The sequence below is a fragment of the Pelodiscus sinensis genome, chromosome 3 (genome assembly GCF_049634645.1).
Source record: "Pelodiscus sinensis isolate JC-2024 chromosome 3, ASM4963464v1, whole genome shotgun sequence".
Lineage (NCBI taxonomy): Eukaryota > Metazoa > Chordata > Testudines > Trionychidae > Pelodiscus > Pelodiscus sinensis.
The window spans coordinates 166,996,501-167,023,248 of NC_134713.1; the positions used below are offsets into that span (position 1 = coordinate 166,996,501).

The window sequence follows — 26,748 nt, forward strand, 5'->3', positions numbered from 1 at the left end:
TTTCTATTTGGGTTTGGATCACGCTTTAGATAGAAAAAGCTAAAGAAATGAAAACTGAATGGGACACACAAACTACTACAGCTAATTAAAATACTGTAGTGATATAAAAAAAAATTAATGGAGATTGCCTATCTCCTAGAACTGGAAGGGACCTTGCAAGGTCATCAAGTCCAGTCCCCTGCCTTCACAGCAGGACCAAGTACCATCCCTGATGAATTTTTGCCCCAAATCCCTAAATGGCCTCCACAAGGATTGAACTCACAACCCTGGGTTTAGCAGGCCAATGCTCAAACCACTGACCTATCCCTCCCCCCCATGGGGGGGGTTGGGATGAGAGAAACCCCCTGGGGGTTAGTGCTTTACACGCAAGAATTTCCAAAAACTTAATGAAAACTGAATATCAAAAACATATGAGGAAGGCAAGTATTAACATGCCTACTTCCCAGAGAAATAAAAGCAAAGGTAGAAAGAGGTTATGTCTCGCAATAGGTCAGGAGCAGAAGCTGAGAGTTCTTGACTCCTTGGTCTGTTATCTAATGGTCAAATCAGAATCTTTCTCATGCTAACTTTGACTAACATGATTCCTCTGAAGAAATAAAAACTCAGCAGATCACTGGCTGATGAATAGAGAGGGTAACAGAGTAAAGTGCATTGTTGCCTGCTTTCCACAGATTCTTTGAGAAAATTAGCACAAGATAGTGCTAAGTGAATATCTGAGAAGTCTAGTAATAACACAATAGCCATGGGCACTTAAATGATTATTCTCCATTTATGAAATGGCATGAGTAGCGTTTACAATGGGGAAAGACATTTTAGAACCAGCAGTAAAGTTACTGTCCCAAAATTGCACAGGTTAGTGCAGACCGTTTCCTTATTCCTACCTATGCTTCAATTCTCATTAAACCATTGTAAAGAATAAAACAGTGGTACATTTTTTTGGAGAAAGCCATGAAGCATAATGCTTTTTCTCTGACATCACTGAAATAAAGGGATGCCTTTTTATTTACATGACCTAGATGGGAAATCATTATTCTGGCTCAATGGTTAACTTTTAAAATTATTAAATATTAGCAGACTTACCCTGTGTTGCCTGGGGCCTTCAGGATAGAGGGCTGATGGCATGCAGGTGCAGGAGTCAGGGCAGAGCCCTGGATCTGGGAGGGGAGGGGGGCAGGGCAGGAGGTTGAGGGTGGGTGCAAGTATGAGGGTTGGGGGTGAGGAGGGCCTCAGGATGCGGGGGAAGCGGGGTGGGCACCCAGCATGGGCCTTTTCTTTCCCCCCGGGCCCTCCTCACCTGGGGCATTTTCTTTTCCTCTGGCTGCCTGGAGTGTTTTCTCTCATCCCAACCCCCCTGGGGGCTAGGGGCATTTTCTCCCCTCCCCAGCCACCCACCAGGGGCGTTTTCTCCCCCCCAGCACTCCCCCTGGCTGCCAGGGGCATTTTATTTCCCTCCAGGTTCCCCTGGCCACCAGGGACATGTTTTCCCCCCTAGATCCTCCCAGCTCCCAATCCCAATCCAGCAGGGGGACTTCTCCTCCAACTCCCTCTGGCTACCAGGGGCCTTTTTTCTCCCCCCACCCATACCTCAGCACTACAGCCAAGGGCCGGGAAGGGGAAAGGGTTTGGGACGGGGGGCTATTTACCCGGTGTGCTTGCAGGCAAGATGGCGGAGCCCCAGCCCTACTGGCCACTCCCTTGGTGGTACAGCCACCAGTGGGGACATTTATATCATGTCCCACTGAACAACAGCCCCTCACTTTCAATGTTATGGAAAACAGTCCTTTTCGTGGGGCTTCTGGTTATCCTAGCACAACCAAACCCAGACATTGTTTTAAGTTAGGAGAAGAGGAAGCTGCATACCAAATTTGGTCGCCTTAGCTCTTACAGTTGAGGAGGAGTTTTTGAACAAACAGACTCACAGACAGATACACAGACAAACTCACTCTAAAGTATACATATAGACTAACATATTTACCGAGTGTTGCTTGAGTTCATAATTCAGGAATTTCATCAAATGTATTTTGTTTTTTCACCCCTATAAACTTTTATCATTCACTATGTTTTAATCAAAAAGGACTATACTCAATTTGATTTCCAACTCATTCTCTTTTAGTTTTCAATCTTTAAGCATTGATTTAGCTGTGCCAAAACAGAGCACTACTCCAAATTTCTCTGTTTTATCTCTTTTTTTTAAGGTTTATTGAGAAGCAATCCTATTCTAAGTTCATACTATTTTTCTGGCTCATCTTGGTTTCATCTTTCAATATGCACTCAGTTTTGTCAGTTTTCTGTATTGTACTTAATTTGGTGATTCTGTCTCTTTTCTGTTTGGTTTTATGAGATACAAACCCATTCCAGGCATAACCAAACCCTACATTGCTTTAAGTTATGATAAGAGACCAAATTTGATGGTCCTACCTCTTATTGTTTAAGAGGAGTCCTTGATCAAACAGACAGAAAAACCTCTCTAAAATATTTAGTAGATTTCAAAGCTTCACATTTTAAAATAAATAATGTAAGACAGTCTTGTGTTCACTCAAGTATCTACTGTCCCTGATGTTCTATTTATGATCCAAAGCAGCTGGTTTTAGATGAGCATCTGTAGCCAGACAGGAACCCCCCCTGTAACATCCATTTTTGCTTTCCTGGAGCATACAGGACACACAGAGCAGTAAAAGACTTGAACAGAAGGCCCTGGATATGCAGGCTGCTGTGACCCTGGATGGCTGTAAACAGAGATACGCCAATTGTTGACCAAGAGGCTGCCGAGGAGTGCCCTTTACTGAAACCTATATTGATATGAACACACACTGTCCGGGGGGAGGAATCTCCAGCCCAGTAAAAAAATGTCCAGTACTCACAATTTAGTTCTCTCTCTTGCAAGTGTAAATTAAGTTGAAACTCCCGTGTAAGAACTGGCGTCACAAAGACAGACCAACACAATTTGGCATCTTAGATAAGAAAGAGGGTACGGGCCCCTATGGGTATAAAGATGGGTCCAGCAGCACATTTACTCTGAGTGTCAATCTACTATCTATTTGCTGGTCGGGTTAGGTGTCTGACCTCCCGAGGTTCCACAGGGACACCCACCTCGTATTCGTCTTTCCTAGGAATTGAGGGACTGGCCCTGGCCTGATACGCTGGAGTCGAGAGGCACAGAAGGGGGTAAAAATTGTACCTGGATGTGATCCTTTGTCTTAAGTGTACACATAGACTTAGAGCTCTTTAAAGATTAAGCTGTCACTTGGTACCATTATTTCTATTTTCTATCTTTATTTCCTTTGTAACCATTTTTAAGATCTATATTTGCTAGTAGTTAAAAAATAGAGCAATAGCCATTGTAACCATATGATTTATAAGCAAAATTTCTTGATACCTTAAATAACTGCTTCTTGGAGCAGCTGGTACAGGAACCCACAAGGGGAGAGGCAATTCTCGATTTAGTCCTGAGTGGCACGTAGGATCTGGTCCAAGAGGTAACTATAACAGGACCGCTTGGAAATAGTGACCATAATATAACAACATTTAACATTCCTATGGTGGAAAAAACACCTCAGCAGCCCAACACTGTGGCATTTAATTTCAAAAAGGGAACTATGCAAAAATGAGGAGGTTAGTTAAACAGAAATTAAAAGGTAGAGTGACTAAAGTAAAATCCCTGCAAGGCGCATGGACGCTTTTCAAAGACACTATAATAGAGGCCCAACTTAAATGTATACCCCAAATTAAAAAACATAGTAGAAGAACTAATAAAGAACTACTGTGGCTTAACAACCATGTAAAAGAAGCAGTAAGAGATAAAAAGACATCTTTTAAAAAGTGGAAGTCAAATTCTAGCGAGGTAAATAGAAAGGAGCATAAACACTGCCAAATTAAGTGTAAAAATGTAATAAGAAAAGCCAAAAAGGAGTTTGAAGAACAGCCAGCCAAAAACTCAAAAAGTAATAACAACATGTTTTTTAAGTACATTAGAAGCAGGAAGCCTGCTAAACAACCAGTGGGGCCCCTGGATGATCGAGATACAAAAGGAGCACTTAAAGACGATAGTCATTGTGGAGAAACTAAATGAATTCTTTGCTTCAGTCTTCACGGCTGAGAAGGTCAGGGAGATTCCCAAACCTGACATGTCCTTTGTAGGTGACAAATCTGAGGACTTGTCTCAGATGTAAGTGTTATTACAGGAAGTTTTGGAATTAATTGATAAACTTCACAGTAACAAGTCACCAGAACCGGATTGTATTCACCCAAGAGTTCAGAAAGAACTCAAATGTGAAATTGCGGAAATATTAATGATGGTTTGTAACCTATCCTTTAAATCGGCTTCTGTACCCAATGACTGGAAGATAGCTAATGTAACGCCAATATTTAAAAAGGCGAGCCCGGCAATTACAGACTGGTAAGTCTAACGCCAGTACCGGGCAAATTAGTTGAAACAATAGTAAAGGATAAAATTGTCAGAAACATAGAAGAACATAATTTGTTGGGCAAAAGTCAACATGGTTTCTGTAAAGGGAAATCATGTCTTACTAATCTATTAGAGTTATTTGAAGGGGTCAACAAACGTAGACAAGGGGGATCCAGTAGATACAGTGTACTCAGATTTCTAGAAAGCCTTTGACAAGGTCCCTCACCAAAGGCTCTTACATAAATTAAGTTGTCATGGGATAAGAGGGAAGATCCTTTCATGGACTGAGAACTGGTTAAAAGACAGGAAACAAGGGTAGGAATAAATGGTAAATTTTCAGAATGGAGAGAGGTAACTAGTGGGGTCCCCCAAGAATCAGTCCTAGGACCAATCCTATTCAACTTATTCATAAATGATCTGGAGAAAGGGGTAAACAGTGAGGTGGCAAAGTTTGCAAATGATACTAAACTGCTCAAGGTAGTTAATACCAAAGCAGACTGTGAAGAACTTCAAAAAGATCTCACAAAACTAAGTGATTGGGCAACAAAATGGTAAATGAAATGTAATGTGGATAAATGTAAAGTAATGCACACTGGAAAAAGTAACCCCAACTATACATATAATATGATGGGGGCTAATTTAGCTACAACTAATCAGGAAAGAGATCTTGGAGTTATCACGGATAGTTCTCTGAAGACGTCCACACAGTGTGCAGCGGCAGTCAAAAAAGCAAACAGGATGTTAGGAATCATTCAAAAAGGGATAGAGAATAAGATGGAGCATGTCTTATTACCCTTATATAAATCCATGGTACGCCCACATCTTGAATACTGCATACACATGTGGTCTCCTCATCTCAAAAAAGATATACTGGCATTAGAAAAGGTTCAGAGAAGGGCAACTAAAATGATTAGGGGTTTGGAATGAGTCCCATATGAGGAGAGATTAAAGAGACTGGGACTTTTCAGCTTGGAAAAGAGGAGACTAAGGGGGGATATGATAGAGGTATATAAAATTATGAGTAGTGTGGAGAAAGTGAGTAAGGAAAAGTTATTTATTTGTTCCCATAATATAAGAACTAGGGGCCACCAAATGAAACTAATGGGCAGCGCGTTTAAAACATATGAAAGGAAGTTCTTCACACAGCATATAGTCAATCTGTGGAACTCCTTGCCTGAGGAGGTTGTGAAGGCTAGGGCTATAACAGGGTTTAAAAGAAAACTAGATACATTCATGGAAGTTAAGTCCATTAATGGCTATTAGCCAGTATGGGTAAGGAATGGTGTCCCTATCCTCTGTTTGTCAGAGGGTGGAGATGGATGGCAGGAGAGAGATGGCTTGATCATTACCCGTTCGATTCACTTCCTCTGGGACACCTGACACTGGCCACTGTCGGCAGACAGGGTACTGGGCTGGATGGACCTTTGGTCTGACCCAGTATGGCCATTCTTATGTTCTAAACTCCCCACAAAACAACTCTTATGGATTTGAATAAGCGTTGTTAAATGTTAATTGCTGGAAGGCTTCAATAGGCTACTGTAGCAAACCAATTCTACTCATTAGTACAAAATACCGATGATGCTGAGGTGGAGTAATGAAGCAGCTATTGTTAAAAGCAACAGAAGAATTGATTCATGTAACACTAAACTGAATTCAGGCAAGGTTGAAAATCCATGTGCATATCAAGTGACAAAAACAAGGAAGGCCTAGTATGTCTGTACAGTAGGGATGCTAACGTGTAGATGACTATATGATTAACCAATAAGCCTTGGGCTATCGGTTAATCCTGTTGACTACACGCATTCCCCCTCTCCATCAGAGCCAACAAGGGGGAGGGCGAGAGCAGGTGCCTGTGAGTAGCTGGCTTTAAGCAGGTTCCCCATGAGCACTGGATCCACCTGCCCCCTCCATCCCTGCACTGCTGCCTCTGATAGAGAGGCAGCAGCATGGAGGACAAGGGGGGGCAGGCGGAAGCCACTACATATGGAGAGCTGGGAAAGCTGGCTCTCCGCAGGTGCTAGCTTCTCAGACCCGCTTGCCCCTCCTTGCTGCCTCCTACAGAGGTGGAAGAAGTGGGGGCAGACAGGGCTGCTTGCCTCTCACTTGCTGCTTTCTCTTTCAGAGGCAGCAATGCGGGGAGGCTGCCACAAAGCAGATTCTGTCCACAATGAGGTCTGTGCTCCTGAGGACAGAGGCTGCTCCAGCATCCCACGGAGCAGCCTCTGTCCCTGGCAAGCCTGGGCCCACCGATGACAGAGGCTGCTTTGTGGCAGAAGCCTCGGTCTGTGGAGGGTATGAGCTCCCCACGAACAAGGGCCGCTGCTGTGGAGCAGCCTCTGTCCATGGGAAGCTTGGACCTCTGACATTGAGAGGGGCAGCAGGCGGAGCCGGTTTGCATGGGAAGCTGGTTTTCAAACTGGCTCCCCTTGTGGGCTGGCTTCTGCCTGCCACCCCATGCTTCTGCCCTAGATAGAGAGGCAGCAGCGTGGAGTGGCAGGGGGCTCCCCGAGAGAGGGGCTGGGAGTGCACTGGCTGCTGGCCCTACCCTCAGGGACTACCGAATAGTTGTGTAACCGCTAAAAGTCAATGCAGTTACACTACTGTTCAATTACTCACTAACATCCCTACTGGAAAGACCAACATCATATACTTGAATCTCTTTAATCCAGCAACCCTGAGAAGCAGAGGTGCCGCGTATGAGACCCAACATTTTAAAAAATGGGCTTAATTTTCTGATTGCTAGGTAAATAAATTGGGTCAGTCTCTGTTGTTCCGCAATTCCTTCGTGCTGCTCTGGAGGTGCAGGAGACAGGAAAGCAGTTTGATTTTGCCAACTGATCACTTTCCTGGCACAAAGGAGTGGAAAGATGGGGTAGAACTCACATACTCCCAGCTCCTGTACCACATATCCACCCAATCCTGATATCAATGTCGTCAGGAGCATGTACATGATGGAATCATGCTGAGCTTTGACCATTCCCTTCTCATGTATACTCCTTGGAGACAACTGTCAGCTGGCACAGGTTACTGTAGTGTTATGTTGTGACTTATAGGGTATGTCTACACTACCACCCTAGTTCGAACTAGGGTGGTAATGTAGGCAACCGGAGTTGCAAATGAAGCCTGGGATTTGAATTTCCCGGGCTTCATTTGCATATTGCCAGGCGCTGCCATTTTTAAATGTCCGCTAGTGCGGACTCCGTGCCGCGCAGCTACACACGGCACAGACTAGGTAGTTCGGATTAGGCTTCCTCCTACTACTTCCACGAGGAGTAACGGTAGTTCGGAATAGGAAGCCTAATCCAAACTACCTAGTCCGTGCCGCGTGTAGCCGCGCGGCACAGAGTCCACACTAGCGGACATTTAAAAATGGCAGCGCCCGGCAATATGCAAATGAAGCCCGGGAAATTCAAATCCCAGGCTTCATTTGCAACTCCGGTTGCCTACATTACCACCCTAGTTCGAACTAGGTTGGTAGTGTAGACATACCCATACAGGTTGGACCTCCTTGGTCCAGCATCCTTGGGAGCCAAGTTGTCCCAGATCAGGGAGTTTGCTGGACTAGAGGAGGTCAGTGCTCCCCTGCTGGCTGCCCCATGGCCAGCTCGTCTCTATGGAGCTTCCAAGGCTGGGGCTCCCCACCCTGCCGCTGCCCTGATAAAGCTGGCCCAGCTAAGGCTCCCTGCCCTGCTGCCCATCCACTGCACTGGGGGTTTCCAGAGGTTCCCCAGCTAGGGCTGCCCAGCCACGATGCCTCTGCGGGTTCCTCGGGGTTCCCCAGCCCCAGGCTGCCCGGAGCCGCTGCTACTGGGGGTTTCCCGAGGTTCCCCGGCCAGGCTGTTAGGCCAGCCCCACTGCCATCAGGGATTCCCCTGCTGGGGTCGGGACTCCCCGGCTGCCACCTGGCCCTGCCACCGGGGTTCCCCAGCTGGAGCTCCCAGGCAGCTGCATGGCCCTGCTGCTGCCAGGGATTTCCTGGTCAGGGCTACCTGGCCATCCCAGCCCCATTGCAGAGCAATATCCAGGTTCTCCAGCCACCACCGGCTCCGCTGCCATGGGCTTTAAGCCCACATGACCCCACTGACACTTGGGGTTCCCTGGCTGGGCCAGAGACTCCCTGATGCCACCTGGCCCTGCTGTTGCTGGTGTTCTTCTACCCAGCCACTGCTGGCCCAACTGGGATTCCGCAGACCCTAAATTCTCCAGGCTGGCTCTTGCTCCTGGGGCTCTTTGATCCAGCAACATCCGTGGCCTTGCTGATCCACAGATGTTGCCGGTCCAGAGAGTCCTGGATTTTGGAGGTGCAACCTGTAGTGGAATTGGTGCAGAGTTAGGCAGCGAATTACACACTCCCCACCAAGTGGAAACTTGGCACAGCAGAGAATCTCTGTCATTAAGGGCTCTTCCATTGGCACTGGTACAATACACAAACATATAGCAGATTTAATAAGAAGTTGGAAGGTCTCTCATTCTCGATAGAACAGAGGAGAATCTAAAAGGTGAAGCCCTGATAAACTGTGGTGGTTTCCACATTCCTGTGAATACTTTAATAATATATAGCCCAAGAACAATATCTAAATTTGATGAGTAAATTAACATTCATATAGTATATTCCCTCACTCTATATGGTCAAATTGAGTTTCCTCACTCTATTCTCATTATCCTGAAATATCTTGTTTAAGCTGCAGATGTTGAAAAAGAGAGAGCTTCTCTTACACAGATGTTTAAATTGAGGCATGTGCTGAACCAAGGCCCTAACAATGTGCAAACAGAGAATTCAGCGTGGAAATTACGGAATCACAAGGCCAAATGAGAAAGACTTGCCAAAATAGACTTTTATTACAGTATTAGAGAAGTAAGCAGTCCTTCTGGTTTATTCACATTGTAAGAGATGCAAACTTGATAGCATATCTACTTTAATTTATTTACTCTTATGCTAAATATTTATAGTGCTTATACTTTTGGATTTTAACTTGGCAAAAACACTTTTGTTGCCCTTCAAACTGCACAAATGCTGCAGACAGCTTAGATACTAGTGTACAAAGAAGTCCTTCGTAAGGATCCAATCCTGCTCCTGTTGAAGCCAACTGGAGTTTTTCCAATGACATGAAAGGAAGGACTGGTTGCTAAAATTAGTTTACTACACATGTTTTGTACAGTACTTGTGGCCTTTTTTCACTTAGGAATATTAAGCAGAAATCTTTAAAAAAACAAAAACAGAATAAGAATAGTTTGTTAGGGAGATAAGTGTCCCTACCTTGGTCAGCAAACCTTTCATGGCTGGTTTCACATCAGGCTGTATGAAAAGTGGACTAGCAGCCTGTATTTTAAGGACATTCTGCAGTACTTTGATCCATTCTTCTAAGATGTTGGGAGAATCTGCCGTCAGGTAGTAAGTTCGTTTTTCTGTGATCAACTGAATAGTGGCAGAAAAGATGCCTTCACTTCTAAGAATATTATGCATTTCAACTGGTTTAAAATACCCTTATTTATAGATATAAATTACTTGCAACATTTTTATCATCACTTTTCTGAAGAGAGCCTCTTAAAGGCAATACAGAGCAGATGGCCTAATAGTTGAAGAGACCTCATTTGAAAGGTCTCCTTATAGTAGATTACATGGAATTAATTAATTTTACCTAAGCTGAAATTGCAACAGATAACATGTGAACCAGTGGTTTCAGAGTTCTTGGAGAAAAAACCAACCTCTCAGGGTTACATGCTACAGGTAACAATCTTACCTGAACAAGAATATGAAAAAGGTAACCCTACAGAGTTTTTTCTATCTCTAATTTCTATGATTGAAACAATCCCTTCCCCTTCAGATGGAGGACACTCACTGCCTCCAAAAGCAGACACATTTGGAGGAAGGGTTACTTTGGGGGAAGAGAGGACCCTCTAAACATACAACAACACAATGAAGCACCTGAACTGTTTGTTTTCCATCCCCTCTTACAATGTGGCTGGATACGCTCAACTCAATTTGACCATGTGGCTTTCGAATTACATCACTCTGTGTGAAAGAATTAGAAAAAAAAAGGATTATTCATCTGTAATAGCAATAAAATAATGGTCTAACACATTTAAGACTTCATCACTTGAAGCAACCAGCACCTAACACAGGGGTGGGCAATTTGCAGCCCATATGCTGGATGTGGTTCACCAGAATTAGCCTAGACAGGCTAACCGATGCTTTATTGACTTGAGCATCTGCCAGTACAGCTGTTTGCAGCTTCCATTGGCCATGGATCACTGTTTCCAACCAACAAGAGTTGTGAGAAGTGGTGTCCTGGTCTGTGCTGCTTCTGACAGCTTCCATTGGCTGGGAATGGTGATCTGCAGCCAACAGGAGCTGTGAACAGCTGTACTTGCAGATGCTCAGGCAAGTAAAGCATCTGGCGGCCCACCAAGGGCTAATGCTGGAGAACCGTGTCCGACTCATGAACCACTTATTGCCCACCCCTGACCTAACAGATATAGTGTTCTCAAATCCCATGAGATAAGAGTTAAGGGTGCTCAACAACTTAAGGCACTGGGCCTTGTATTATGTAATATCTAATGTAGTAAAATAATTTATTTGTTCATCTGGCAATTTTAGAATCATGTAGAGGCATCAGGAACTAAATAGCAAACACACCACACATACTCACCGGAGATTTGTAGTACAATAACTCACCGCCTTTGAGCACAAACCATCGTCGCTTCCAAGCTTTTACTTTACCACTCATTTTTAACAAATATCCAGATTTTTCCAAAGGCTCCTGATTATTTAAAATAAAAGGTACGTAACACATTGTAGAAAGGTATTTTGCCAAAGAAAAAATGCCTACCTGGTACATAATTTTTACAACACTTTGTCATTTCATAGTACGCAAACCTAGTTTTTACATGCAATAACGTTAACATTCATAGGTGTAAGATAAAAAATATTTTTTTCCTGTTTTACACCTAGAGGTACAGAAATTTGCTCCAACTCACACAAAAAGAGCTAAGAATCAGACCTAGGACTTTTGATTCCCAGGCCTAGGTTCTAAGCATTATGCAACATTTTCACTAAATAATTATGAAAATATTGCCCATAAATCTTGCAATTTTAAAAATACATTTACTCAACCTCTTAACTTTTAGACCTGACTGAACACTCCCAGAGAATTGTAATTCAGCAGCTGTACACAAACTCACCTTCAGTGCAAACTCCAGCAAAATCAGGGGTGCTAATAGTCTATATAGGCCCCTGGGCAAGGTTTGTGAGGGGAGCAGCTTCATGCTCCTAGAAGGGGAGGGGCTTCAGGTGGAAGGGGCAAAGCTAGAGGTAGCCAGCTCTCCATCCTGTGCAGAGCACAATATGCGCTCTCCTCCTCCCCAGCCCTGAGAGCTGCACGGAGCACAAAGCACTCAAGTGGCAATTTAAAGGTCCCAAGGTTCCAGCTGCTGTTGTAGCTGTGGCTGGAAGCCCTGGGCACCTTTGACTAGCCAGGCCCCAAGGCAACTATTTCCTTTGCCCCTCCCTCCTTCCCCCTCCCGGTCAGTGGGCTTGAGCAAAATAAAGCTCAGGAATTTGCTCTATGAGAAAAGTGTCAGGAATTGACCAATATGGTCCTCATTCCCAATCAGCCAAATTGCTTGCATATGCAGGACACAGCCATTAATACAGGCTGTAGTAGGAAATACATATGGAGCCCATTAACCCACACTGTGAGTTTGGATTCTATGATCTGTGCAGCATGTGGACCCGCTGACCACACATCTGAACTGCCCACAGTCCCCTCCATCCAATGTGAGGCAGTTGCAGACAACCCATCTATGGCTGCCGTCTGTACTATGTACAGGGTAGTACAGAAATCTCACCGTCCCTGCTTCTGCTGAGCTCATCCCCCTCCATCTAACAAGGTCTGATTCTTTTAAGATGAGTTTAGGTAATTTACATGCAATAGGTTGCCTCAAGTGTCTGACTGATTAGAGTCAGCACATGGGTCATTTATGAAACTTAACATATTGCTGTTCGGAATCATCACATCGTGTGCCAAGCAGACTTAGTACTGAGCTTTGTTCACATTAGGCACAGAAGAAAAAATCCTATTATTCATTGCATAACTTTGGTACTCACATTTTTTCCATTATCACTAGATGAGGAACAGGTTTTAGGGAGTTTCTGCTCTGGCTCTGAATATTCTGTATCTGTTGAGTAGGCATCAGGAGGAATAGCATAGTCGCTTTCTGAGGCCATAGAAGACAAAGACACACCTGCATGAAAAAGCAAAAAAGAGGTCATATGTATATTTCTTCACCATCATATTTTAGGTAGGAAAAACCAGCTAGGGTGTGAAGGGAATAGCTGAGCTGGTAGTTGGTGACAAGCTAAAATATTAATAGCATTCTAGGGAGAGGGTTTAATTTTTCTGACAAGAATATTGTATGCAGTGCAACTAAATTAATTAAAAGTAATACAGAAGTGTTTATTTAGGAATTTGGAAATGCTCCCGGCATATAAACATAAAGAATTCAAGGAACAATGTGAAAAATGTCATGCTCAAGAAAATGATTAGATGCAATTTAATATTTACTGGCTGTAAAACATTCTTAAATATTAAGTTATTCACTGACTACAAAGCAGAAGATATATTGGGAGAAATTAAAAACCCTCACATGGCCTACAGCTTTCCCCTATTAGAAAATATTTATTTAAATCAGGGGTGGGGAACCTATTTTGGGTCGGGGTCCACTGACCCATAGAAAAAAATCAGTTGGGAGCTACACACAAGTGAGAAGTCAAAAAACAAAAAACAAAAAAAAAAAAAGGCAAACTCTCACCGACGTGGCACCTGCCTGAGAAGGAGAAAGACACTCTCCACATTCCCCTCACACACTAGAGCTTAGTGGGGCCCAGGCTAGTAGATTTTGTGTGCTCCAGTCCCACAATAGGTGAGGGCTCCCCAGTGCAGCCAGTGGCTTTGGCTCCCCACAGGCACTGGCTCCCATGAAGCCACCTACCCTCCATGCTGCTCTCTTCTCTCAGAGAGAAGCAGCAGCATGGGCAGCGGGGTAGGGAGGAGCTGGTACACATTGGAAGCAAGCTTTCAAGCCAGTTCCCTGTGCGTACCAGCTTCTGCAGAGCTGCCTGTCCCCCACATGTAAACGTGTAACCACTAATAATTACAGCAATTATACATTTATTTATACACGATTTTTAATACCCATAGTCAAAGCATCCATGTTTTAAAAAGGAGAAAGCAATTGTTATGAAGAATAAACATTGCACACGCTCAAAAATAATTTTAAGCCTCTCAAAATATTTGTTTTTATGGTTTCTGCCCACCTCGTTTCATGGCCCTAGGGCTACCTGGGCCACTTCTACTTCGAGAGTCTGATTCTGAGGTCTGTGAGCTGCACTGGGAGCTGTCTTCTTCCTCTGATCCTGAAGAGTCATCTAAGAATGGGCTGTTGCTTATTTGAGTTGCTTTCTACAGAAATTAACACACTCTCTTTGAAATTTTACATAAAATATACTATTTTACAGATGTACTTATTTTACTGGCTTTTAAAACTGCCTACAGCTGCAAAAGGCACTATAGACACCTACTGCAATAGAGATATAATTGCAATAATTAAAACAAAGCAAAACCAAACCAAACCCTTACCACCAATTATATAGATCAACAATAAAGGGTGGTATAAAAACTAAAAGTATTGGCACTAGCATTGTTACCAGAAAATCTTAATCAAAACCACCAAATTAACCCATCTTAAAAATACCTTAACTTTACCTTGTGCCCCAATACATATTAAAATTTCTCTCTGGTGGACCAGCAAAAGAACACAAGTATGCATATGATTATATTTCACTTTACAAATAAACTCATGGGCATGATTCAGCAGATGCATGCGATCTAAGTTCTGGTTAAAGCTGTGCGCTACTGCCTGTTAGAGAACCTGTGTTCTGTCAGACTGAGGTCAAGGTTGGCTGGCCCAAAACCATTGTGAGGCTTCTCTATAGGCCAGTGGTAGTAGTAGTTCACCAGGGTTAGGCCCTGGTGGGCTGCTGCCACTTATTTTTACCTGAACATCCACAGGTATGGGCGATTGCAGCTCCCATTGGCCAGGAACGGCGATCTTTGGCCAACCGGAGCTGCAATCCCCAGTATCTGCAGAGGCAAAGGTAAATACAGTGATGTAGGGGCCTGCCGGGGCTAACCTGGCAGACTGAATCCGGCCCATGGGCTGGTATTTTACCACAATTGCTGTAGGCCTCTATGAAATTAACACTGGAGGGATGTGCTAAAATGGGTCAGCCACTGATGCAATATTAAACATCTATGTAGAGGTGACTCCTCTTGTTGGCAGGAATGATTTGCACAGCAGGATAGGTGTGGGGTCACTCTTTGACAGAACTGTGTGTCTGCCAGTTTCATCAGGGGAAGGATATTCTACTCAACTACAAAATTTGGCTCTGTATGATGTGATCTTGAACATTAAGTCAAACTGTCCAAATAGTATAATATTGGTAAGTAATGGGCTTTGCCCAGGGGGCAATCACTAGCAATAATCTATAGCCGTGCTCCACATGCTACAGGAGAAGCTCTCCTGCAGCACAGCTCCATGGCATAAGGGGATAGGAATGGCCTTTACATGCTCTTAGCCCTCTACACAGCACTGGAACTCTACTGGCTCTACTGCATTTAGATTGTACGGAAGGTCTTACTTGGGTCCCAGGATTAAGCACACAAGTAGCGATACACAATTAACTCCCTCCTCTCCAACACCTATCTATTACAGGTTGAACCTCTCTGGTCTGGTAATGTCTGTGGTCTGGCATGATTTTAGTAAGCTGGTTGGCCACTTATCATGGTCCCTTAAAGTTTATTTACAGCCAGCAATCCTGGCTCTCCATGTTCTATGCTGTTATTTAACTCTTATTTACCACTAAATGTCTTTTTAGAGATGAGTAAGCTGTGGAAATGTTGTTAATGTTGCTAGACAATGTTGACCTCCTGTGGTTCAGCAAATTCTCTGATTTGGCACTAGTCAGGTCCCAATGGTGCCGGATTAGAGAGGTGCAACCTGTACATTATTTATGTTTAAGAGCATACACTTTTCAAATTGCCAAGAAGATTGTCAGGAAACAAATAATGCTCTTATTAGAGTCTGCAAGTTTCTGAAATAGCTTTGACATTGACACAAAGACTCTTCTAGACCTAAACTTGTAATTACAGCATTGCACATGATGCAGCTGTTTCATTAGTTAACAAGTGACAGGAAAACCAATAGAGGACAAATCACAAATTAACACAGGCTTGTAACACTTTATAAGCAACAACTTATTTTCAGGACATCTGACATATCCGTTACTTCTGGGTTTTTATGGTCTTTAAACATGATCTAATGACATATTTGGCAAAGTACCATCAACCATACAATGCCAAGTTCCTGAACGTGGAGCCTAACACTATAGATTTTCACACAACTTTCTTTTAAACAACAATAATTTTACCCCTTTCAAAATAGTGTAGACTGGAGTGGTCATGTTCTTGTATATCAAAGAAGTGTATAGTCCAGATATGGTACACGAAGCTATAGCAGCAGTACCTGAAATAAATAGCATAAACACAGTTCTTTAAAATTAGCTTCCAAAATTATTTAAAGCATTTCGTTGAACTTTGATGCCACACCATTGTAACTTTCTTGTCTTCACTAGAGTTATTCTTAAATTATAATGGAGTATGAGAAAATCATAATCAGGATCCTAGTCTTTTTGTAATTTAAATACATTCTCTCATCTTTGATGCCTCATTACATAACCTTTGGCAAGCATTCCAAAGAAAGTCATAATCCTTTATTCACTATAATGTAGGAGTGGGCAATAATTTTTGGCTGGGGGCCACTCCAAGATTTTGGAAAGTGGTCAAGGGTTGCACTTTTCTGTGGAGGATGTGCAGGGTTTGGATGGAAGTTGGACAGAGAAGGGTGCATGGGGTAAGGAACTGGGATGCAGGAGGTGATGTGAGGTCTAAGAGGAAGTATGGGCAAAGGAGGGGGTTGTGACCTGGGTTGGGGATTGGGGTGTAGGGTCAGAGAGGGGGTATGCGTGCAGGAGAGGATTCTGACCTGGGAGAGGGGCACTAGGAGCAGGGTGAAAAGTCTGGGAGGGAACTGTGACCTGGGAAAAGGGGGTGCAGATCACAGAGGGTGTGGGTGGTGACTTGGGGCAAGGGAATGGGGTGCAGGGTCTCGGAGGGTGTTTGGGTGCAGGAGAGGATTCTGGCCTGGTAGAGGGGCGTAGGAGGGGCTACAGGGTGTGGGAGGGAGTTGTGACCTGGGGCACGGGGGTGCAGAGGGTTTGGATGGTGATCTGGGGAGGGCGTTGGATGTAGGAGGGGCTGGGGTGCCAGAGGCAGGCTCTGGCTGGGAGGCACTTACCTAAGCCAGCAGCCCTGCAGCACCCTCAAAGCAGGCTGGGTTCCCTGCCTGTAGCAGCCACAAATCACTTAAAACTGCAAGCTGCAAACCCCACATGGCTCTCAATTCCAGGAGGGCAAAGAGACTTGCACAGATCCCATCCTCTGGGCCAATCTCTCAGCTCTTATTGGCTCGCTGTTTCTAGCCAATATGAGCTGAGATATTGACTGTGGTCAGTTCCTATTGGCAGGTTGTTTCTGGCCATTAGGAGCTGAGGGTTGGGCTGGGAGATCACATGAAGCTTCCCCCTCCCTGCAGAGCAGAGCTTTAAATGTGTGGACTGAGCTTTAAATCGCACAGCTATGTGCCTGGGGGTCCCGGCTGGGTGGTCTGTGGGTTGGATACAGTGGCTTCCTGGCCCGGATCCAGCCTTGAGCCATAGTTTGCCCAGCTCTGCTATAATGAATACATACTTAAGAGGCAAGCATTCAAGAGTAGACAATAGAAATACTGGAAGGTTAAATTTGTTTTACCCAACTTTAAAGAAAAAAAAAGAAAGAAAATTCATATTTTAGAGGAGACTGGGACATCTGGTCCCTTATAAATTACAATAGAGAGAGGATTTTGGCTATCGGTACAAACACTCACTTACTTTTGTTAAAAGAGTCCATGTTGAAAGCTTCAGACATTCGTAAACCTGACTTGGCTACAGCATAAATTCTGCTTTCCTAACATAAAAGCAGAGATGTTTACAGCAGATATTATAAAATTAAAGATATTTCTTCCTCAAATCTTCCCTTTGCCCTCACACTGCTGTAAGTATGTAATATAACAGTGGTATCAATGCTGGCTGAAACGTGACATTGTCTACTTCACACACCAGATCAGTGATCTCTTTCAACCTTTTCCCATACAAGACTTGCCTGTGTACTAAAGAGTTCTTTGTTTTTAATACTAAAATTAGTTTGTCAAAATTCTCCTAAGTTGTCATGGGATAAGAGGGATGGTTCTTTCATGGATTGGTAACTGGTTAAAAGACAGGAAACAAAGGGCAGGAATGAACGATAAATTTTCAGAATGGAGAGAGGTAACTAGTGGGGTCCTCCAAGGGTCAGTCCTGGGACCAATCCTATTCAACTTATTCATAAATGATCTGGAGAAAGGGGTAAACAGTGAGGTGGCAAAGTTTGCAGACGATACTAAACTGCCCAAGATAGTTAAGACCAAAGCAGACTGTGAAGAACTTCAAAAAGATCTCACAAAACTAAGTGATTGGGCAACAAAATGGCAAATTTTGTGTGGATAAAAGTTTGTGTGGATAGAAATTTAATGTGGATAAAAGTAAAGTAACGCACATTGGAAAAAATAATCCCAACTTTATATACAATATGATGGGGAGTAATTTGGCTACAACTACTCAAGTGAAAAATCTTGGGGTATGTCTACACTGCCACCCTAGTTCGAACTAGGGTGGCTAATGTAGGCATTCGAACTTGCAAATGAAGCCCGGGATTTAAATATCCCGGGCTTCATTTGCATGTTCCCGGGTGGGCGCCATTTTTAAATGCCCATAGTTCAAACTACTTGATCACGGCAACATGCGGCACGGACTAGGTAGTTTGAATTAAAGCTCCTAATTCGAACTACCTAGTCCGTGCCGCGTGTTGCCGCGGTCAGGTAGTTCGAACTACGGGCATTTAAAAATGGCGCCCGCCCGGGAACATGCAAATGAAGCCCGGGATATTTAAATCCCGGGCTTCATTTGCAAGTTCGAATGCCTACATTAGCCACCCTAGTTCGAACTAGGGTGGCGGTGTAGACATACCCTCGGAGTTATTGTGGACATTTCTCTGAAAACATATACTCAGTGTCCAGTGGCAGTCAAAAAAGAAAATAGGATCATAGCAGTCATTTAAAAAAGGGATAGAGAATAAGACAGAAAATATCTTATTGCCTCTATATAAAACCATGGTACACCCACGTCTTGAATACTGAGTACAGATGTGGTCGCCTCATCTAAAAAAAGATATATTGGCATTGGAAAAGGTTCAGAAAAGGGAAACAAAAAATAATTAGGGGTTTGAAATGGTTCCCATATGTAGAGAGATTAAAAAGACTTGGATTTGTCATCTTAGAAAAGAGGAGACTAAGGGGGGGCTATGATAGAGGTTTATAAAATCATGACTGGTATGGAAAAAGTGAATAAGGAAAAGTTATTTACTTATTCCCACAATATAAGAATAAGGGGTCACCAAATGAAATTAATACGCAGCAGGTTTAAAACAAACAAAAGGAAGTTTTTCTTCACTCAATGCAGTCAACCTGTGGAACTCCTTGCCAGAGGATGCGATAAAAGCTAGAACTTTAACAGGGTTCAAAAAAGAGCTAGATAGATTCATGGAGTTTAGGTACATCAATGGCTATTAGCCAGGATGGGTAGGAATGGTGTCCCTAGTATCTGTTTCTCTGGAGGTGAGTGACAGGGGAGGGATCACGTGAAGATTACTGTTGTGATCCCTCCCTCTGGGACATCTGGTATTGGCCACTGTCAGCAGATAGGATACTGTGCTAAATAGACCTTTGATCTGTCCCAGTATGGACGTTCTTATGTTCTCCTCCTGCTTAGGAGAAGTAGGAGAGAACATCTATTATTCTAGCATAGAATGTCATCTGTAAAAGCAAGTTATGCAAGTAGCTATTTACCAAAAGCTTTTCAAATTATAGTAGCAAAAACCGATAATGAAAAACTTCCCATGAAAAGTATACTTCATCTCTGACCTTGCCCTCTCCCCTGGCAACAATAAGCCAGTTACTTGTATTCCTGTATGATTCCAGATTCTTCATGAGGTGAGCATAACAAGGTAGAGAAAGAAGACTTTTCATTCTCAGGTTGAAAGGAGATGACTTAGATCTAAATAATTTTAAGAAAAGGACTAAAACAAAGAATTAAAATTTGACCCTTTGTGTCATGATGTAAAAATTGTATATGAATTCTCTTACATTTTAAAACAATGGATTAATGGAAGTGTAAAATTAATGGAGTTTACAGTTCTTCTGTAATCAATAAATTACTACTGCTACAGATTATGAAATTCCTCTGAACAACCAACAAGATTAACAACTTCTTTAAATATGGTCCATTGTGCCAATATATATTTACAATTCTTTAATTCACAAATTAGTGGCCTGAATTGTATTGCTGAGTTGTTAGAGCAAAGGACTTGGAACCAGGAGTCCTAAGTTCTATGGTGTAACGTAGTGTGGGCACCTTGCTGGTTGCTAGGCTTGGGTTGTGAGTGACCTCCACTGGCTGCTGGCTGCAGCACGGCCCAGCAGGGCAGGGGATGAGTCATTATGCAAGGGGGCTTCGAACCTGTCTGACCAGTTATCTCCCAGGGAGCGGAACAATGGGAAGAAGGGGAGTAGAGCCCTGGCTGGGGGCAGGGCTGGGAGTGAGCGAGTTAGGTTTCTGGTTGGTATCATGGAGGAAGCAGCCTAGGCAACGGGCTGGGATTTAGGAGCCCAGGCGCCCTCATCTCAGGGGGGCTGAGGCATCCTAGGCCTGCCCTGTAACCAGATTACATCTGTGCTGTGCTGTATCCTGGAGAAACAATAAACTCCCTCTATTCTCCTGGCTGGTGGAGTCTGTCCGTGCCATTACAGGGGTGCAGCAGATGGGAAAACCCCAACGTGCCATCATATATGTCATAAAGAAAAGTCAATACTTAGAGTTATTACCTAGATGTGTGCACACCAATGAGAACATGAAAATTCGATATGACTGTTCAAAAAAATGTTTCTCAATAAACAAAATAATGGCCACACATTTTTATATGGCATTTTCAAGACAAAGAGCTCATTAACCCATGAATAGGAGAATGGTTGTTGAACGTATGCACTTTAAATATTTCAATTATATGTTTTACTCCGTATTCTTTTGCTAGATTAAAAACACAAGACGCTAGAATAGGTGTTAAAACTGAACTTGCTTCTGAGGAGTTGATAATCTCAACTGATGTTTACCCAACAAATCATATTCCCCCCACAGACACAGGGAATGAGAAAGGTAGAGGAGAAAATACAGTAAAAGCAACAAAATGAACTAAATGAGTAAAAAAAATTAATTGTATTTACCCAGGAGGGGAATCGATGCAGAGGAGGGGTAGGGGGCTTGTTGCTAATTGCCTTCCTTGTTATATCACTGGACTCCTGATCTTCTTCACCCTGTGCCTCAAAAGAGTCATAGGTAAATGTACCATCAAAATCAATCTCCATTTTCTCTACAATGTCAGTATTTTCTGCATCCACCAAGTCAATATCTGTTTCCTGAGGTCTCAAGGGTCGTATCATGCTTATAGCATTTCTATTTCTATCAAACATTCTGTCAGAACTGAGCTGGGGTTGACTTAAGTGCTTTTTTGCCAATGCTACACTTATACTAAAAACATTGGGAGTCCGTAACTTTGGAGGTGGCAAATTTGATGACGAATTTGATTGTGTCACACACCGAGAATCTGCTGTAGGTGTCAGGACTGGATACTTAAGTGCTAGAGCAGAGATTAAAATTGAACTTGGGTTATTTGCTTTACTAGATGAGGATGAACAATCTAATCGCTGAGACTGAAATTTCTTATTCAGTTCATCTGAAGATCTATCTTGTTCTTTTCTACCTAAACACTCAGAATTGCTCTTTCCAAATGGATTGTTCTGACTTTTCCACTGACATCCATGCTGCCGGGAGTACAGCTGATTGTGCTCAGATTTCTGAACTGCAAAGCTGTCCTCTTCACATAGAGAACTACTATCGTCAGATGCTGTCAAATACATTTCACTCCCAATTCTGCTGTATCTTGCACTTTCTTCAGATGTCTGACTTGAAAGGGTAGAAGCACATGTGGATTTTGGTCTTTTATCATGTCCTTCATCTTCATCGGAGCTCCAGTCACTTCCTAGTGTGCATGTGTTCTTTGGTATACTACTATCTGTATCTTTTGATGGGTAATTCGTTCTTGAATTTTTATTTTGTTCTGATCCACAGGTGCTTTGATGCAATGATCTCTGACCTTTATTGCTCTCATGTGCAAGAGCAGCCAGGGATGGTTGCTGGAAGTTTTTCTCTAGAAAAGAAACATATAAATTTGATAATAATTACTTTTAATAAAGTTAGCTGTTAAAACAATTTGTAATCAGAACTGCAATATAGTTAAAGTTAAATTCATTTAATTTGTGGTGTATGTTGTAAAAATAAACCAGAAGGAAAATACTGGACATATTCTGAATTGTCAGTAGGGACAGTGAAGAATATATATTTGAAAGAAATTAGAAATGATATTTACCAAGGAACTGTAACTAAAACCATTCTTATATTTAGTGGTCTATCCAAAAAACTCAGAATAATAATGATGGGAAGAAAGGAAAGCAAGATGTGCCAAACTTTAAAAGAAACCAGATATGCAAGAACTTTTATTTTAAGGACACATGCATTTATCCATGTTAATAAATCTTAAAGAATACAAAGTTTTTTTAAATGTAGGAAAGAAAGTGTGAAGATTACATTGAGAATTAAAATATTCAGAGTTTTTTTATTTATTATAATTAGAAAACTCATTTTAATGCCACGTTTTAAATCCCAATGCTAAACTCTTAAGACCCACTGATGTTTCAAGAAAAATGTTTAGGAAAAGATATTTATTGACTGTAACTCTTTCCCCCATTTTTGTTATTACATTAAAACATGATCTTTTAGAGTAAATGTAAAGCACTATTTAGTGGATAGAACAGGATACTTGGACTCTAGAGAGTAGATTCTGTTTTTGATTCTGATATGTTGTCCTTCAGTTTCCTCATCTATAAACATGAGATACTCACCCGTGTTTGTAATGCACTTGAAGATCCTTGAATGACAGGGTCTGTATAAATATTATTTGTCCCAATGGCTCATTTCCTATCAAACCTCAATTTTCTATTTGGAACATGACAATTAGCAGCTGTAAAGAAATTATGATGTAACAGCAATGTTTTAAGACAGAGATGGGGAACCTAAGGCTTTCCAGAGTCTGGCCCCTGAGACTTGGGTCTTTCCTCCTCCAGCAATGAAGTTGGTGCTTCAGGGAGTGTGGGGAATGTCTTTCTCTTTATCAGTCAGGTGCCATATAGGTGAGGAGATTTTTGTTTTGTTTTGTTTTTTGCTTCTCACTTGAGTGCAGTCCCCGACAGATTTTTTTGTGGGTCAGCGGTCCTTTACCTAAAAAGGGTTCCCCATCCTTGGTTTAAGACTTCAAATAGGGAATAAGAAGCAGGATCCACCATCATATTTTCTCAGAGAGTCATGGTCTCCCTGCTGCTGCAAAGAGGAAATAAACTATACTGAGTCCCTATCTGCAACAGTTTTTTCACAGCGTATTGGCATAACTATATAAAAGGGCATATTACGGGGTGGGGGGGGCGGGAGAGGGGAGGAAGGCACAGAATGGATTTGAGATGATGCAGCTGCAGGAAATGGTGGTAGAGGTAAAAGTGGTAGGGCCTGTCATATGCGCCTGCTTCTTTGACTAGTATTCAGGGGAAGCCATTACCTAACACATTTTAATTACAATAAGGAGAGTTTATCTTGCTGACCTTAGGTTTAAAATCGGCATTAGGACAGCAGGGCTAACATATAGAAAATGTATCAAAAAAGTGATGTAAAAACTTAGAAGGATGTCAGAGTTAACCAGATAACTGGTTAACCGATAAGCATTAGCTTATCAGTTAACCTTATTGGTTAAACTCCTGGCCACTGCAGGAAGCCTACAAGTTTGGCAGCACCAGCACGCCCCAGGAGCCTGCATGGCCAGCAGCCACTGGAAATCTGTAGGGCCAGCAGTCTGTAAAGTGTTTAACTGTGTAACTGATTGAATTTCTATCAGTTACATTGGTAATGTTTTTAAAAATTTTTTACATCCTTAGTGATTATTCAGTTTAACATCTTCCTTCATGAACTTTAAAAAGAAGTCTTTGGAAGTTACACCCTAATCTTGCAGTTGAAACCAAAGGAGTAGAGCCCTACACCTATGCAAAGCCCAGAAAACTTGTGGAATTCTGCAAACTCAGAAAGTGTGCCACAGCAGATAAAATGGGAAGACTGAGATCTTAACATTGTTAGATGCTCTTCCTACCTAGAGTAAGTTAATTAAGAGCCTAGGCTGAAAAATTAATAAAATGAAGAATTAAATCAAGTAATATGTATCAATTTAAAAATGGATTAAAATATACTTAGATGGATTTCATTATTTTTTTCTTGTCAGCTAACAGGTCTGAGTTTATCACCTCATTACAGTTAATTTTACAACCTCTTTTGAACTACAGGGCTATATCTTGTTTTCTGCTATTATTTAAATAGATTAACACTATAAACTACATTGGAATAACCTACTCCAAAGCTCAAAAGCAACCCCCCTTTAAAGGTTACAGTAGTGATCTATTAGCATATGCTCAAGGCAAAATATTTAAGGTATATACTAATGATACAGCCTCTAATAATACAGACTGCCATGTAAGAGATGAGTGTGAAAACAAAAGCTACACAATACCATTTTTTAGTTCTTTTTATCCCATTTTGAAGAAAACAGTTCATGAACATGCATTTAAAGAAAATTTAATTTTCCACTAATTTGTTCTGAAATAAAATTAGATCAGGGTTAAATTATCTGTTATTACCGTCACTTAATTCTGATTCTTTAGATGAAGATTTGCTTATTTCATCAAATTTAATAGCTTGCTGTGAACTTCTTGCTCTGTTCATAAAGCATCCAAAAGTCAAACTACTTAGTCGCTGGCCTTCCCCAGGTTTGTGTGTTGAAGGGACACACTTCTTCCCCTTACTTTCTGCATATGTAACAAATCATAAATCTAGGGTTAGCAAGTTATGACAGCATTTGCTAATAGGTTTTATTCTTACACAGTCTTAAGTGGTAGTATCATTTTTTAAAACTGTAATAAAACAAAATATTTTATGTTAGAAATGAAAACCTTCTTGAAATTCTTTCTAGACCAAACTAAATTTCCACTTACTAAGAAACACAATTCTCCTTCTAGAAAGTAGAGGGAGGAAAATAATTTTTTACAATAGAAAGATGTGTTTTGAGAGAGAGTAAAAAAGATAATAACCATAAAGTCACAGCAGAAAAACCTTGGGTATTATGTTTTCTGTTCAACCTATGTATCAATCCAGGAGATACCCAAATGTGATGAAGGCAGACCAACTATAAACATGCTAGAATTTAAATGGTTTTCAAGTTTCTTCAGATTTTCTGGGCTAATTGAGAAGGATGAGTCTAAACTTAAACTTAGGCTCAACCTTCTGACATTTTCTAAAAATAAGTGGGATATCTCTTTTCTATAAAAGGAAAGTGTTCCATAATCATAAGCAGGAAACCTTTAGTGACAAAAACTATAGGCTATGTCTAGATTACGGGGGTTTTCTGGGATATCGGAGATATCCTGGAAAAGCTCCGCCACAACCAAGGAATGCTGGCTCTTCCGAAAGAGGGGTTTATTCTGAAATGTGGCCCAATGTAAATGGGCCAAATTTCTGAAAAGCCTCTTCCGAAAAAACTATCGGAAAAAGGTACACAAATCGTGGAGCATAATTTGCATACCTTTTTCCGATAAAGCCCCCCAGTGCAGATAGAGCCATAGGGTGTGTCTAGACTACTGAGTTTTGTCGACAAAAGTGGACTTTTGTCGACAAAACTATACCAGCGTCTACACTACCGCTGAGTTCTGTCGACATAACGTCGACAGAACTCAGCAGTTTTGTCGACGCTGGTAAACCTCATTTTACGAGGCATAACACCTTCTGTCGACAGAGTTCTGTCGACAGAAGGTGTTATTGCCTGTAGGGTTGCGTCTAGACTACAGGGTTCTGTCGACAAAGCAGCTTGCTTTGTCGACAGAACTCAATGTGTCTGGATGCTCTTTGTCAACAGAAGTTTTGTCGACAGATACTGTCGACAAAACTTCTGTCGATAAAACCCGGTAGTCTAGACGTACCCATAGAGTGATAACTTTAAAAAAAATGGTGACTCTCAAACTAAACATGAAAAGAGAAATACAAAGACAGAACTGTCAAGATCTTTGAGCTATGGGTCTCAAACAATGGCTAGAGAAAAAGGCAAAACTGAATTAGATACCGTATGGTACAAAATATAGCCACAATGTGGATTTGCTGGATCACCAGGAGATAAAAAGAGAAATTAAGGAAGACAAAGGACATTATTAAGAAACTACAGTGAAAGCTTTGTTATCCACTCTGTTAACCAGAAACTATTTTAACTGGCATTTCCCATAGCCACACCACCATTACATCTTCAGGTGCATGTGCCTGTCCAGCCAGCCATTGTGGGGCTTCTGGTAGCCACCAATGCCAGCTGATGTCATCAGCAAGTACCTTCTTCCCCCTGCTGGGAGCCAGATCTGCTGGTAGGGGGTAGGGGCAGAGCAATAAGCTTTGTTATCCTGCACATTCAATTAACCAGCAACACCTATTCCCCATGAGTGCTGGATAATAAAGTGTTCACTGCACACGGTTTCTTTGCATCTGTCTTCACTATGAAGGATGATACCTACTCCAGAATTTCTCTTTTCTGGTAAAAAAGACAAAATACTATCAGACATTGAGATGTCAGAAGAAGTTCTGGAATAAATTGATCATTTAAAAAATGAATTCCAAGGCCTGAGTGTTATACATTGATCAGTACTGCATCAGCCTAAGTATGAAATGGCTGAACTGCTAGCAAAAATATGCAATTTCATTAAAAATGGCTACTCTGCTAGAAAACTTGGATTTTTAAAAAGTCTGGGAAATCTGGGAAAATACAAACCAGCAAGCCTTGTATTAATCCTGGTCAATGGATTGAAACAATCATTAAAAATAGAATAAAACATCTGAAAGACCATGATCATTGATA

General features: G+C 42.0%; 1 protein-coding gene and 1 long non-coding RNA gene across 5 annotated transcripts in view; both read right to left on the reverse strand.

Moving 5' to 3' along the window:
- PLEKHH2 (pleckstrin homology, MyTH4 and FERM domain containing H2) overlaps positions 1 to 26,748 on the reverse strand; it is a 132,160-nt gene that overhangs the window by 47,118 nt on the left and 58,294 nt on the right. For all 4 annotated transcript variants that reach the window (XM_075925428.1, XM_025179013.2, XM_025179012.2 and 1 more), the window contains exons 7-15: positions 24,497 to 24,664; positions 20,933 to 21,915; positions 17,451 to 17,526; positions 15,894 to 15,988; positions 13,722 to 13,866; positions 12,513 to 12,649; positions 11,056 to 11,166; positions 10,332 to 10,418; positions 9,663 to 9,821 (exon numbers count right to left, since the gene is read on the reverse strand). In XM_075925428.1, the coding sequence (XP_075781543.1) occupies positions 9,663 to 9,821; positions 10,332 to 10,418; positions 11,056 to 11,166; positions 12,513 to 12,649; positions 13,722 to 13,866; positions 15,894 to 15,988; positions 17,451 to 17,526; positions 20,933 to 21,915; positions 24,497 to 24,664 (1,961 nt within the window). The remainder of the gene's footprint in view (positions 1 to 9,662; positions 9,822 to 10,331; positions 10,419 to 11,055; positions 11,167 to 12,512; positions 12,650 to 13,721; positions 13,867 to 15,893; positions 15,989 to 17,450; positions 17,527 to 20,932; positions 21,916 to 24,496; positions 24,665 to 26,748) is intronic.
- Positions 113 to 7,509, reverse strand: LOC142828045 (uncharacterized). The gene is made up of 2 exons (XR_012902969.1): positions 259 to 7,509; positions 113 to 152 (listed from the first exon to the last, which is right to left on the reverse strand). It is a non-coding gene; the product is annotated as an uncharacterized LOC142828045 (long non-coding RNA).